General features: G+C 27.2%; 2 protein-coding genes across 2 annotated transcripts; one reads left to right on the top strand and one right to left on the bottom strand.

Annotated features, from left to right (window-relative positions):
- The first annotated feature begins 2,062 nt into the window (after positions 1 to 2,062).
- Positions 2,063 to 10,297, top strand: LOC108567003. The gene is made up of 4 exons (XM_017927177.1): positions 2,063 to 2,438; positions 2,544 to 2,666; positions 9,428 to 9,562; positions 9,622 to 10,297. Exons 2-4 carry the CDS (start codon positions 2,615 to 2,617, stop codon positions 9,837 to 9,839), a joined length of 405 nt encoding a protein of 134 aa, XP_017782666.1. The 5' UTR covers positions 2,063 to 2,438; positions 2,544 to 2,614; the 3' UTR covers positions 9,840 to 10,297.
- A 4,278-nt stretch (positions 10,298 to 14,575) lies between these two features.
- Positions 14,576 to 14,985, bottom strand: LOC108567035. Its single transcript, XM_017927223.1, has 2 exons — positions 14,929 to 14,985; positions 14,576 to 14,866 (listed from the first exon to the last, which is right to left on the bottom strand). The coding sequence occupies exons 1-2, from the start codon at positions 14,972 to 14,974 to the stop codon at positions 14,604 to 14,606; spliced, it is 309 nt and encodes a 102-aa protein (XP_017782712.1). The 5' UTR covers positions 14,975 to 14,985; the 3' UTR covers positions 14,576 to 14,603.
- Positions 14,986 to 16,723: the final 1,738 nt, after the last annotated feature.

Below are 16,723 nucleotides of genomic sequence, written 5' to 3'. Positions count from 1 at the left end.
TATATAACAATTTTAATTAGTTTGTATTTTTGTATTATATTAATTAATAAAATCTCATGAGAATAAAATAATAGGATTAAAATACTTTAAATTGTTGTTTATATATTGTTTGCACTTTTTGAAAGTTTTGGTATTATTTGCATCCAATTTAAATACGTTTTAATCCGCAAACTTTGAACTCTTACGTCTGTATTTTAATTTTGCTTCCGATTTGTATAGCCTTAACATTTGAATAAATCCGCAAGTTTTATTAATTTTCTTATTTAAATTCAACCAATTTTAGAACTTTGTAGTTAAATTCAAAGAAAATTAAGGTTTTACAATATTTATTGTCTTTAAATGTTGATAATAATGCAAATATCATTAATTATAAAGTTTTGTTTATTTTAAGTAGATAATACTTAATTAATTAATTAATATATATTTTCAATTGATCTAACTGTAATAATTAGAACAAATTTTCAATTGAACCGAAATGAATAGAAAATATTTCATTTAAGAAAATTATAATTTTAGAAACTAATTTCAAATTATTTCCAATTAACTTTGTTATTGAATGTGCATTTCGTGCAAGTACGATAAAATGTTTAAGAGATGAATCATTGATCTAAATGTAAAAATGAGAAACTAAACTCAATGGAAATGACTGATCTATATCATTTATATATAATCATAGAAGACTGAGAACGAATAAATATGTTGTGTTTTTTTTATAATTAAACAAATTGATAACTTGAAGTCAATTTATTTCATGTAAGAAAGATATTCTTATTATGCAATGAAATTTCTTATTGAAAATACAGAAAAATAACATTTTTAAGAATCATCTAACTATTAATAAAAAATGAAAAGTCAAATAATATGTTTATAATGAAATAAATATTTTTAATGGAAAATTTAATAAAGAAAAACTATAGATAATTAAAACAAAATGATTATAATTCAGTAAAACCTCAAATACTGCTGATTTGATTCAGTCCGCACTATGCGAGGTATTTCTGTATAATGTGTTCTAATAATAAAGATATAATTGTAAGTTGTTTTCTAATTAAATAAAAATGAAATGAAACAAAATGAATGCAAAATGTATACATTTTTATTTACGTTTATAAAATATCAAGTCAAATATCATCGATTAGTCCGGTTTTGAATTGTCCCGGATTTTGACGCTACCGATTACTCGCAATGTACGAGGTAATGTTTTATAATGTATTCAAATAATAAAGATATTGTAAAACGTTTTCTAATTAAATGAAAGCAAAATCAATTGAAACAAAATGAATGCAAAGTGTTTACAATTACAAAAGTAAAGTATCTTTTTTTGCTGTTTATTTTTGAATATATTTAGTTTCTCGATTAGTCCGGTTTCGAACAGTCCGGATTTTTGGCGAAAATGATTACCCGCACTATGTGAGGTATTGCTGCACATTGTTATAAAATAATAAATATATTGTAAAACGTTTTCTAACTAAATGAAAACAAAATCAATTGAAACGAAACGAATGCAAAGTGTTTACAATTACAAAAGTAAAGTATCCTTTTTTGTTGTTTATTTTTTAATATATTCAGTTTCGCGATTAGTCCGGTTTTGAACAGTCCGGGCTTTTGGCGAAACTGATTACCCGCACTATGTGAGGTATTGCTGCATATTGTTATCAAATAATAAATATTTTGTAAAACGTTTTCTAATTTAATGAAAAACAAATCAATTGAAACAAAATAAATGCAAAATATCCTTTTTGCAGTTTGATTTTGAATATATTTAGTTCCTCGATTAGTCCGGTTTTGAACAGTTCGGGATTTTGGCGAAACTGGTTACCCATACTATGCTACCTAATGTTATATAATAAAGATATATTGTAAGTATAAGACGTTTTCTAATTAAAGCGTGTTTACATTTTTTTTTTTGACAAAACATAGTAATATAATTGTTATTGAGCAATCTGTGTGTGTGGAAGCATCGTTAATAATAAACAAGTGATAAGCGCGTTAAAGTTGGATGCTTTATCGCTGCACTGTCCAAGGATGTGAATCGAAATGTTATATAAAAGGCCAAAGCAGCAACGGCTTCGGCTCATTTTGACCCAAATATTGGGAGACGAAATATTAGTGAGAGAGATAAAGCAATCATATCCTAACAAACAAACAATCCGACCTCAGCGTCCACCGCGAAGAAATGCACTAGCAGTATTGAACCGGACCGTTGCGTAACGATCACGTCCGCCAGTTCGCCAACGAACTCGATGAAGTTATAAAAATTTTCCGAAGTGATACGTGAAAACAACAAGCGCGAACGACAGGAGAAGAAAAAAAAAACAACACGAAGAAGCATTCTGGATTCTACAGGTTAAAGCCAGAATATAAACGGATTAAAAATTCATTTGAGCGCAGCAACTCCTCAGCTCAGTTCGTGTGCAACTTTCCTGCAGTGTTTACTGGTGAGTTACCAAGAAGTATTATTTGTTACAAAAAACATACATACAAACAGAAAAAAACACAGCTATTAAACGAATTTGTTTGAATTTGAATTATGCCGAGCATAGATAAGGGCGACGAAGGTCGAAGCAATTGTTGCTGTCAACATCGCATCGAGGCAAGAAGTTCATTTCGTGCAATGGTGTTCTCCAAGGTTCTCATCTTCATCTTAGCCCTGTGCTTCTCCACCGGTAAGTCAATCCCTTCACGTGAATCTTTTCAGTTCATTCACCTCAAATTCAATTTCAGTAGTGTTATCTAAGCCCTATCAATGCGTTCGAAAACTATACATGAAAAACCAGTTTTTTTTCTTAAATTCGTTTTCGATTTTTGAACTCATCTCATTATGAAAATCTGAATGAATCTATTTAAGCAAACCGGTTACAGTTTTGTAACAGTGTACATCGCGATCTAAATGATCTTCATTTAAATTAATCACAAGACGCGTTTGAAGAACAAAAAATATGTGTATGTTTACGTCGAGTTCCGATTTGATAAGTTTTATTTACCGTGGATCGAGTTAACCTTGACATCGAGCATCTCCAGAACAAATAAAATAAATAAAAACAATATTTTAAAACAATCACATTTCCTTTTGGATTAACCATATTTGCATCATTTCTAAGTGATTAATCATTTGTTTACAATAGTTAATAGAATGGGTTAGTCAGTAGAAAAAAATCCAGATTTTAAAAACGTACAATTCCTTCTTAATTAATTGTATTTACATCATTATTAAGTGATTAATCATTTGTTTACAATAGTTAAGCAAAGAATGGGTTAATTAGTTTAGTAGTATTTATTAATTATAACGAAAACTTTATAGATTATACCGGTAATCAGGTTTTAAATAATGTTACATAATTTAAAAATAACTTAATTAAATAGAAAAAATCCAGATTTTAAAAACGTACATTTCCTTCTTAATTAACTGTATTCACATCATTATTAAGTGATTAATCATATGTTTACAATAGTTAAGCAACGAATGGGTTAATTAGTTTCCTAGTATTCATTAATTATAACAAAAACTTTAAAGTTTATATCGGAAATCAGGTTTTAAATAATGTTACATATTTTTAAAAATAAATGAAATAAATAAAAAAAAAACAGATTTTAAACACGTACATTTCCTTCTTAGTTAATTGTATTTACATCATTATTAAGTGATTAATCATTTTTTTACAATAGTTAAGCAATGTATGGGTTAATTAGTTTATAGTTTATACCGGAAATCAGGTTTTAAATAATGTTACATAATATATGAAATAAATAGAAAAAATCCAGATTTTAAACACGTAAATTTCCTTCTTAATTAACTGTATTTACATCATTATTAAGTGATTAATCATTTGACATTGTTATAAAATAATAAATATATTGTAAAACGTTTTCTAACTAAATGAAAACAAAATCAATTGAAACGAAATGAATGCAAAGTGTTTATAATTACAAAAGTCGAGTATCCTTTTTTGCGGTTTATTTTTGAATATATTTAATTTCTCGATTAGTCTGGTTTCGAACAGTCCGGGATTTTGGCGGAACTGATTATGCGCACTATGCAAGGTATTGCTGCATATTATTATCAAATAATAAATATATTGTAAAACGTTTTCTAATTAAATGAAAAACAAATCAATTGAAACGAAATAAATGCAAAATATCCTTTTTGTGGTTTGATTTTGAATATATTTAGTTCCTCGATTAGTCCGGTTATGAACAGTCCGGGATTTTCGCGGATCTGGTTACCCGTACTATGCTAGTAAATTCAATTTCTGTAGTGTTATCTAAGCCCTATCCATGCGTTCGAAAAATGATACATGAAGAACCAGTTTTTTTTTTCTTAAATTCGTTTTCGATTTTCGAACTCGTCTCATTATGAAATCTGAATGAATATATTTAAGCAAACCGGTTGCAGTTTTGTAATAGTTTCCATCGTGATCTAAACGACGTCATTTGAATGAATCACAAGATGCGTCTCAAGAACAAAAATTATGTGTATGTTTACGTCGACTTTCGCTTTGATGAGTCATCCTTGTCATCGAGAATCTCCAGAACAAATAAAATAAATAAAAACAAGATTTTAAAACACGTACAATTCCTTCTTAATTATCTGTATTTACATCATTATTATGTGATTAATCATTTGTTTACAATAGTTAAGCAACGAATGGGTTAATTATTTTCCTAGTATTTATTAATTATAACGAAAACTTTATAGTTTATACCGGTAATCAGGTTTTAAATAATGTTACATATTTTAAAAATGAATGAAATAAATAGAAAAAATCAGATTTTAACAAGTACAATTAACCGAATTTACATCATTAGAACGTATTCAGTTATTTGTTTACAATAGTTAAGCAACGAATTGGATAAATAGTTTCCAAGTATTGCATAATTACAACGAAAACAATTTATTTTATACTGGTAATCACGTTTTACATAATGTTATATAAATTTAAAAAAAAAACATATTTATTTACATTTCAGTAACTAATGTATATAAAAAATGATAAGAGCAATAATAAAATTCCAGATTTAAACATTTTCTTAACATATTTACATCAAAATACATTGACAAAAATTTATTAATAATTTGTTTACAAAAGTTTAGCAACGGATGGGTGAGAACCATTTGACAAGTTGTTAATTAAGTAAAGAATTGCTTTACCTTAGCAATTTGTTCTTTTTTATATTAAATCTAATAAGTATATTCCATTGCTTTTTATTCTAAAAAGAAATACATTATTTTAATAAAGTATTTTTTATATTATATAAACAAAAGTGTAAATATAAAAAAATATAGAATATATGATTAGAAAATCTTTTAAGATCGTATATTTATAAAATTTAAACAAATAACACAATTTTTATTTATTAATTATTTCTTTACAATAGTTAAGCAATGGATGTGGAAGAATCATTTTCAATGGTAATGATGAGATAATGATTTACTTAAAAAGTTAAGCAGCGGATGGGTGACTACACTTTGCACAAGTCGTGATTAAAAATAATATTACTAAATATATTATATAGAGAAACAATGATATAAATATAAAAATATATAAAAAATTCTTCGAAATAAATTAATAAAATACTTTTTGTTGTATAAAAATGGAAGTGAGAAATCCTTTAAAGATGTTTGAGGATCAACACATCAAGATTTTTCCAATTGCCAAAGGTCCTTGATCCTAACACAACGATATGTAGGTTAACAAACATAACATCCCCAAAATCTATCTAGCACTGAAATAATTCATTGGATTTAGCGAAAAAATCCTTCACACAGTTGTGATTAATATTTTTTTTTGGCAGTCAGGATTCTACGAAATAATCCAATTTTCTTTTGATTAATATTGATGAAATTCCTGTAATATTCAACACGAACGTATTAATTTGCAGTTCGTTTTCCGGGTTGGAACGTATATCAAGAGGGATTTTTTCCGCTACGCCGAATTTTCCGCATTTTTTCTCCGTTTTGGCATGAAAATGATAGAAAAAAAAGTATATACAAACATTATACCGCAGACAAAGTTGTTGTTTCAACGATAAATTACAGAAATGTTACAGCTTTCACTGATTTATTTTTCTGCATCTGTAGTAATTTTCTTCTTTTTTTTACTATCGAAAAATTTTTTTTTGGGTCAATGACATTTCTACAATCTCGTAATAATATTTTGGTTACATTACATTTACTAACTTAATATACAATTAGAGAAATTATGAGAAAATTAGTATAAGTATAAAAATTAAAGAAGTATAACAAATAGAATTTCTATTTTTATTAATCGAATGGAAAACTGTTTGAAAACGAAAAATCTCTGAAGAAAGTAGTAACATGTGAACTATTTTCCTTGGAAAATAAATTTTTGTGTGTGAAAATCCCTATTTAATAGTTATAGTTTTTCTTTATCAAAGAATTTTCCAAATTGTATGCATTTTGGAATCTAGGTCAATGAAATACTAACTTTATGCTCTAACTATTAAAATTAAAAAGGGAAATTTTTAGTTTATTTTTATAGAAAACATAATGAGAAAAAGAGTTATCATTTACGGGTCTACATCGCAAGCCCGACAACCGAAATCCCGACGTTCGAAATCCCGACATTCGAAATCCCGACTATATCAAAATCTCGACAACCATAATTTCGACTGTATCAGAATCTCGACAACCATAATTTCTACTATGACATTTTTTAATTATTTCAGATCATAGTCACCTTGTGCTACATTTTTATTATTAATAACAAAAAAATGTTATTAATTTATTTGATTTTGATGAATTATTCATAATAAACCTTAACATTATGGAATAATATAAAAATGTTATTGAAGACATTTTCGATACAGTCGGGATTTTAATGCAGTCGGAATTATAGTTGTCGGGATTTTAATATAGTCGGGATTATGGGATGATAAACGATATTTCGGTTGTCGGGATTTCGATACAGTCGGGATTTTAAACGTCGGGATTTCGAACGTCGGAAATTTGATTGACGGTATTTCGGTTGTCGGGATTGCGATTGCCACCGTAATTTACAATTTTAATACGATAAATAATTTATATAATATATACCAAATAAATAAATGAATATATAAGATTAACATATAGGAAATCAAAAAGCAATTGACCTTTGTCATTCGAGATAACAATTATTTACATTAAAAAATAAATAAATATCTAATTCCTCGGTTTTATTATAAACTCTATGGTCGTCTGATAATAATACTTTATATGATAACAACATCTAAAGCCTCAAAATGGAAAAAAAAATGCATTACAATTTTATGAATTTATACGAATTACACAATAGAAATATGCATGTAATTCACTTAATTCATATTCTAGTAAATTCTTAGAACGTGCTCCAATTCCTAATTGAAAATTTTCAAGAATTTATTAGAACATTTACATTTTGTGCTATTAATAACACTAGACATAATAATCAAAACGTATGCATTTATAGGTTAAAAAGACGATAAGTAAGAATTTCTGATAAGGTGAGGAATTTTTCTGACGGTTACTGTAAATAAATATTATTTTCAAATTTAATTCTCTATAGTATTTTCATAACAAATGTGTAGTTTTTTTTGGAAATGTTCATGTTTAAACAAAAGAATTAAAGTACGAAAAACATTGTTGATTCTGGAAACTGTTATAAATTTTATTTGTTTAAATTCTCTGGAAAATTAATGTTTAATTAAAGAAGTAAAATATTGAATAAAAAATCATTTTTTTTATTCAAAATTTATGGTATGAAAACCTTTTGTTAAAATATATGGAAAATATGTTGGATTTGTTTGGATATTTGGTAATACAGATATTCCGGATTTTTACTCGTATAGTGAAACATATTAAGAAATACACATAATATGTGTGCACAAATTTAAAAATGATGTAACAAGCGCGCAATCCGGGACTTCTCTTCTCATCGTCACTCGTTATGCGAAACGTGGCTCGTTTAGCGAGACATTTTTTGCTGTTTCCACTGTATTAATACAGTTTCAGAAAAGAAGTCAAGTGCATTAGCAGCACTAAATAATGTTAATATCAGACATTGAGCAAACATTAGATAAGCGAGAATTATGTTATAACATCGATCTATGCAAAGTATGTTGACTTATTTTATCTAAAAAATAATGAAAAATTTCTTAATAATAAAAAAACAATGCACATTATTTTCATGAAATATCCATGAAAATCCATCAATAATTATATCGAAATACTTGCATTCTGTTAAACTATCAACATCATATACTTCACATATCTCTTTGGCTCACAAATAAAAATAAAAAATCAAAATTTGTGGAAAATTGACACTAAACTAAGATCTGCACAGTTGGCTTTTAAAGGAAGTGATATTTTTCAAATGACAGAAGGATACAATCATAACATTGACAGAATTCTCTAAAAGCATATATAAACCTATCTATTTGTGAAAACCGAAATATCTCCCATTATTTCAATTATTTATAAAAAAATATCATTGAAAATGTTTTAATAATTATATACAAACAATATATGTATTTGGATTTAAATGAAGACAATTTCGATAATTTTTTCATCATTTTTTTCAAAAAATATATTTTTTATTTTATTGTTAAATTGAATTAATTCGTTATTTCAAAATGAAATTTATTTTTTTATTGCACAATTGTCACCTTATATATTATTTGAACTAATATTCCTATTGTTTATCACTATTGTCAATTTGAACTAATTTTATTATTTTGAACTAAAATTCATATAAATTTTGTTACAATTGTTTTTTTATCACAATGATAAATATTAATGAACATAATTGTTTAGAAAACAATAAAATAAAGTAAAAACAAAACAAAACAAAATAAGTGTATTGTATCACATAATACAAATAATTACCAAACCTGTTCATGTAAAAATAAATAAAATAAAGTGAAATCATAAGATTTTTTTTACAAAAAAAATATTTTCTTAGTTAATAAAATAAATCAATAAGAAATAATTGGATTCAATCACATGATGTGAGAGTAATAAGAACAGGTTAAAAATAAAACGCTTATTTAAATCATAAATAAACGGGTATTACGTAATTTTTCCATAAAACGTATGGATGTTGTTGTTCCTCATATACATAAGAATATTTCAACTGCAAAGGAAACGAGAAATATGGACAGATTAATAAATGGAAATCCAGTTTGAACCGGGCCCAACCGCTTACAAAACTCACTTCAATCAGAGATTAAAGCAGGATTACTTTCTAAGCAAACGTTACGACAAGGCTAAGAAATTCGATTTAGATGCAGAAAAAAAAAGCGCAATTGCATGCATATTAATTTCATCGTTCCAATTATCTTTATAATTATTTAAAAAAATTAACAAATTTCTTAATATTTATTTTAATAATTTTATTTTTTTTATAATTAATATCAAACATTTCTTTACTGATTTTTTTTTATTTAATTCCAGGAAGCGCCATAAAGTGTTTCCAGTGTTCATCTCGTGACGAAGGCTGTGATAACTTATTAAGTAACGACACACAGAGCGTGTATTTGAAGGAATGCGAAGGAAAGGACTTCTTCTGCAGGAAAACCGTCCAGACAAGTGAGAATCTATACAACTTTGATAAACGTTTCCATTTTTAAACCTTTCACTTCTTTCAGTTGTTGATAGCAACATGTTCACCATAATAAACAGGGAATGCGGATGGTCCTTAAACAGGAAACTGAGGACAAATTCGTGCTATCAAAACGATGATGAATTCAAGCACGAGAAGAGCTGCCAATGCTTCGAGGAAGGATGCAATCATTCCTCAATTCCAAATCCATCAACAACATTATTCACATCACTTCTCATACTATATTTATACCTAAATCACTAATTCTATTTGTCCATAATATTATTAATGTAATTTTCAATATTATTTGCAATATTATCATGATTACATCTGACGCAAAGGATAAAGGAAGGAATCAATAGAGCTCGTAATTTATTTGTTTGTTTCTTTGTTAGAGAGAGAGAGAGAGAGAGAAAGATTTTAATCTGAAAACACACAATTTATGGTTATATTTTTTTGCTGTCTCCTCGATGTCCTATTTTGTTGTTCCTTCCTTTAATATTATTGCTGTTCCGAACAACGTACAAGGATTTCGTATGCGTGGGCGGCGATTCTGTGCACATAGCAAATGAGAACAGTCTATAAAGTTGTTTTATGTCTTTCCTCCTGGTTATTGAGAAACTCGTTGCATGTTGGAACAGCAACAAAGTTCGGAAAGGCATATATTTTAGTATTACTTATTGTATAAAGTTTCAAATAAAACAAATACAATTAAATAGTTTTGGTTTTATATTCGATATATTTGATTTTTATATTCAAAGATTAATATATTTCTACCCCTAGACATTATTTAATGTTGTAACTAACAACTACATTCTTTGTTGCATATCTATTTGCATATTTTACTATCATTACGAAATAATCCACATTTAGTACTTAAAAGAAGTTGAATTTTACTCCAATCTTCACAAATCCAATGTTTGGATCCTCCCAATTCAATTGTTCTATAGTTTCTGACAAATTTTATTCATAAAAAGTTTTACTATGAACATTTTTACTATAATTTCATAACTTTCGATAAAAACTAATAAACGAATTATTTACGAGCATATTGTTAAATTTATTATTATTTTCTTTACCTAATTAAAAATTTCAATCTTCATTACAAATTAATTTTATGACTTAATAAAGCTAAAGTTCAAAAATAAACCTATTAGGTTATGTTGATTTTGTCCAAAAATAATCAATAAATCAGATAAAAAATTACAGAAATAGCTTAAAATATAAAAAGAAATCTATAAATATTACTTTTATGTATTATATAATTATTGATTAATTTTTTTTATTATTTTTATTCACAATTTCATAAATTAATTATTACTACACAAGTTTAAAAATATAAGTTTTTATCAATTTTTTCTTATCAATATTCTTATAGTGATTTCTTTTATGTCGTATAATTTTATTCACAATCTGTTCATCAATGTGTCGTGTCCCAGGGATAGTTTTCTGGATACTGTGGGATATCTTCTTCTGTTGTCTATTGTGGAGCCTTATTCTTGGTAAATAATGAATCCAACGAGTTTTAATTGTTGTTTATTATTAAAATATGCTTTAATGCAGTGGTTTCCAAACTTGATGTTACTACGCCTCCCTCAAAAGTATGTAATCATTTGGCGCCTCCCCACACCCCTCCATTTCATAAAAGGAACGCGTATTACAGCAATATGGATAAGAGCACAGGAATGTATCTATACTTACTGGATTCCCCAAACATTCAGCTTCCATATGCATATATTGGATTCATTCTATCTATTATAGTTATCGAGTAAATCAATGGAATGTGAAAACACTGCTTTTTCGAACGTTCTAATTTCAATTTTTCAATTTTGAACGCGTATTACAGCAATACGGATAAGAGCACAGCAATGTATCTATACTTGCTGCATTCCCCAAATATTCAGCTTCGATATGCATATATTGGATTCATTTTATCTATTATAGTTACTAGTACTGTCATTGTCCATCGACATGGCTGAAGGTCCACATACTGAACCTCATTCATTTCACTGTCCTTCTGTGATAAACGATGGCCCTATTGCTGCAAGCACCGCGAGGGCTCACAAAGGGCCTGTCTTGATCAGGATTCGAACCTGCGCCCACGAAATCGTGGGTAGGTCGACTTAATCATTCGGCTATTATTCGCCCGTATAGTGTAAATTACATCAGTTTTCGAACAGTATCAAAAATTATTCGAAAACCGAAAACAGTAATAAAAAACCGGTTTCTCAATGAACGTGATGAATGAAACATATTAAAAAAAAAACGTAAAAAATGTGTATAAAAAATTCCGTCTCGAGTCTAGACGATAAGAGAAGATAATTTATTTAAAAATTTATCAATAACAACAAAAATTCACACGTCTAGTATATTTATTTTTTAGTTTCATTGAATTCTTTACTTTTTAATTCATTTTTTACAAAAACAAGTAACTTGTTAAGTAACAATTATTATGCAAATTATTTGTACTTGTATAAATTAAATACGTATTAAATACAAGTAAATATACTTGAAACTTTACTTGACAAGTAAAAATATTTTATAATTTCATTATGTGAAAATTCAAATATTTATACTCAAATTTTGTATGTTCTTTTTTATAAATTGTTAACAAAAAATATATTATTTCCATGCTCAAATATTAATTAATTTAGCGTTTATAATTAGAACAACAGATGATTCATAGTGACGTAGTTGTAGCATTTGTATATAGGCAACATTCAACGTTTATATTTCATTTGTTGAAGCGTAGATAATTTGTTTTCAAAACCATATAAAGTGACTTTTAAAATAATCTCCTATATTTCATTGCAATTTTTCAATGCAATCTTTTAAATTTTCATTGTAGACATATATAACTTATTAATTTACTTTATATTGAAAAATACGCATTTTAACAATTTTATCAGATTCACTTCATAAACAAAATCAATTATTACATATTACATTATTTATTTCTAAACAGTAACTAGAAAACTATTATTATCCAATTATAATGAAAAAGCAACATTTGTTATATCCATTTTTTTACCATCTTATATGCGAACAAAATTTAAATCTAATGGCGGTAGACATTTTGCTTTTTAGTAAATTTCCCAATGGAAGTTTTTACCATTCTATTCTTCTGTAATTTATTGGTTGGCTACCGTCTTGTAGGTTAACTTCAGTATATTGATGCTCTGCGATTCCACTATTTGTCTATGAATCTGCTGCTATCCTTTACACTGTCATTGTCCATCGACTTGGCTTAACTTCATTCATTTGACTGTCCATCTGTGATGAATGATGGCCCTATTGTTGCAGGCACCGTGAGGACTCTCAAAGGGCTTAGCTTGATCAGGATTCGAACGGGCGCCCACGGAATCGTGGCTAGGGCGACTTAACCATTCGGCAATTAGTCGCCCTTTTATCAATATTTGAGTTCATTTTCATTCAAATCCAAATGCATTAATTATGTATTTATATAATTTCAAAATAATGTTAGATTTTCTTTATCTAAGTCAAGCATTGTGTGCTGATTATTATAAACGAACGCATTCGCAATTTTAGGAAAATAATGGAAAGTTCCTAGGTTATAACGCATTATAAAGAAAATTTTAATTTTCATAACTACATCAAATTAGTAATTATGTTTTTAGTAATTAGATTAAGCATATAATTTGGATAATTAAATCAAATATAATATATATAATATAATAAATATTATTATTTTTTTTTTTAAATTTAAATATTGCAAAAATAATATGAAATAAGTAATTCTCCGTATAATTTTCTTTGTAACAAGCAGTGGCGATGAAAAAAAAAGTGAGTATTAAAGTGGATTTTGTATTATACATTATATGTTAATATTTTTAATAAAAAATAAGTTTCTTAAATGTACTAAAAAAAATATTTATTTTTACTAAGTTTTTGGAACCTAACCCCTTTTTTATATTGGCTTTGGGTCTCATATAACACGATTTTATACAAAACGCCTTTTCATATGATAGATTGATAGTGTTATAGAGAAGTTACGTATAATTATTATACAGAATATATGCCTTATGTAATCTAAATCATTACAAAATAGTTTTTAATGGCCACAACGCCAAATATGTAGATTTAAAAAATTATAGAAGATAATCTTTTGGAAAATGTAATGAAACCTAATAATATAAATAAAAAAAATTGAAACTGTAAATATCTAAAACTTTACGTACTTTTAACGTTAATTTTGTTTGTTTAAAATTGTGATAAACAAGGGATTCATTTCAGAAATGATCTAATAAAACAAATATTGCACATCTAGTAATAAAATACATTTGCAATAACAACTTCAACGGTGTACTGTACCCAATTATAATTTAAAGTTGGGGAATTACAAATTTTATAATTTTTTGCTTACAATATAACATTTCCACCGCAGCAGCAAACAATCCACTCTCATCGCAGATATTTGCTGCATATGATAATAGCCTTCATATAATCACTACAATCATATCTTCTATTTGAACTACTATTTGATGCGCACTTGTCCCGATTGTATCACTGATATATTTAAGCATATTTACATTGCAACAATTTTATATTGTTATCATTGTTATCCGGCGTAATAATAAAGCTACGACCTAAATCTTAAGAAAAGTTCAATATATTATGAACAAACATGATCATTATGGAATTGCAAGAGTATTGCATGGGTGCATTACGTTCCGACAAGAATTTACTACGTTCGGATGTCCACGATATAGATTGTTGACAAAACATTGACATAGATTCGCACTGGAACGATTCCAAAGCGTTTTAAATGAAATTGCATGGAAAGCATTAATTTTCATAAAAATGTGACCATTCGAAGTGCATAAACAAAACGAGTAAATGCTAAAAAAAAAATAAAGGAAAGAACACACTAGTTTTAAAAATTTATTCTATCAATGCTTAAGAAAAGTATTATAATTATTATTAAGTACAACAGTATTGTTAGTATAAACGAAGCTTAACAAAAAAGTTAATTTAGATGCTAAAATAATTAGTTTTTTTTTTTTGGTATCAGTACATAGATATTATTACGTAAAGGAATGCTGCAAGTATACAAGATGGATTAATGTTATTTGCTGAACTTGGTTTTTTCGTTGTTGTTGTTGTTGTTGTTGTTGGTAGTTTCATTGTTACATTCTGTATTGGAAATTGTGTTGCTACATCCAATTCCGTTGTTTCTTCGTTGGTTTTAAAAGTAGTCATTGAAGTTTCAGTGGTTTCCGATGTTGTCAAATCAATCGCAGTAGGTGATTCTGTTGTTGGTAATGTGTATGCTGAATGTAAAGAATTAACAGATGAAACATTATGTAATCATCGCGTTTAAAAAGAAACTTACCCAAAGCACAGATCATGCTCAAATGTAGAAAGAGACGAAGATGCATTGTTTAAGTTACGATATAATAATTATAAAATGTTAAGAATCACCTTTCGTGCTTTAATGTTCACTAATGATTTACATATGAAAACAACCATTTGCTATTTATATGGTGATCCCCACTCAGATTGCGTTGAACATGTTTGCAAAAGAATCAAGTTCTTATATAATTAAATACTGTGTTTGAATATGGATCTAAAAACGGTTAAATTAAAATAATTAATCTAAAATGTTGTTTAACTATTATGTGTAAATTCTAAAAATTGACAGGTCAAAATCTGAGAGCTTTTGCAGAAAACGTCTTTGAAAATAAACATTCTACATGCTATAGACATAAAACTGGATGAAATTGAAATTTATATAATACAGGTTCTCAGCAGTCAAAAGCCACTGAGCCGCATATGGCTCTATGTTCCATAAAGGTTGCCGACCTCTGGATTAGTTTGTGTTGATGGATTATTTAGTAAGGTGGAATTGAAATATTGTTGATGTTTCAGGTACAAACAATAATTGTCACAATCAAGCTTTTTAATGGTGTTGTTTACATCGTTGTTTCCATTGATTGATCTCTTGAAATCTAATCCAATTGTGTTGTTGAACGACTCAATTCTGAAGTTTCAGTTGATTTTGGAAGTTATTTGTAATAACAAAATGTAGAAATAAATTACCAGAAATTGGTGATCATACACAAATATAGGAACAGTTGATGATGCATTGTTCAAATTGGAAGTACTTACAATGTAATAGTTATGAAAATTATAAGTGATCACATCTTTCTTTTCAGTGCGAACTTGTGTTGCATCCACCAGCATGTATTTATAATTGTCATAGTAATCTACGCTCAGAATGTTTGCATAAACTTAATTGTATCTTTGAATTTACAAAAAATCAACTATCTCAACATTTGTTTAATGAAGTAAATATTATAAGAATAATAGTCTTTACACATGCCTGAGCCAAGTTGCAAAAATGTAACTACAATTTAAAGTCCAATAGTAATAATTTAGTTTAAATTTTTACAATTATTTGTCAAAGTTGACAAATTTTTACCATACACAGACGCAGTAGTTTGTATAAAGTATAAATACACGTTAGTGAACAAAATAAAGTTTAGACAATTTTGTATTTTATGTGAATAAACCACTGAAGAAGACGTGATATTATTATGATTTTGAACAGTCTTAATAAATGAATTACCTTCGAAAACCAATAAAACTAATTTTTTCTCAAGGTGAACTTAGCGTTAATTGAGACCATTTTTTAAATCATTGTTTCTGAAATGAATTTGTTTTTTGCACACGTAACACATTTATTCATATTTAAAGTAAACGAAATACATTTACATTTGCGAAATTTATTCAGTTATAATTTGACTTGTATATAAATTTTGAACCTTTTTAAATGTTTAACTTTAGTAAAGTATTAATTTTAAATATATATTATAATGGGAAAAGATATGAACGACCACTAAAATACATTTATATTACATTAAATTTTCATTTATTTTAATTTAGAAAAATAAATACAATTATGATTAAGTTATTAATTAAATGATATTATATTGCATGATTTATCAATTTATAATATTTACATGGAAATAGTACGATTGTATAAATTTATCATTAAGTATACAAATGCAGCTAGCGAATAAGATACGATCATACCGTTTGCTGAATTAGAATTTTTCGTCGTGACTTCGGGTCCTGGTTGTACCGTTGGTTTAGTTTCTACCGATGGTTTTGTAGCCTCTGTTTCT

This window comes from Nicrophorus vespilloides, unplaced genomic scaffold, assembly GCF_001412225.1.
Source record: "Nicrophorus vespilloides isolate i.1.1-1 unplaced genomic scaffold, Nicve_v1.0, whole genome shotgun sequence".
NCBI lineage: Eukaryota > Metazoa > Arthropoda > Insecta > Coleoptera > Silphidae > Nicrophorus > Nicrophorus vespilloides.
Note: the sequence above shows the minus strand (reverse complement) of the source record. Positions and strands in the feature narration are given on the sequence as shown.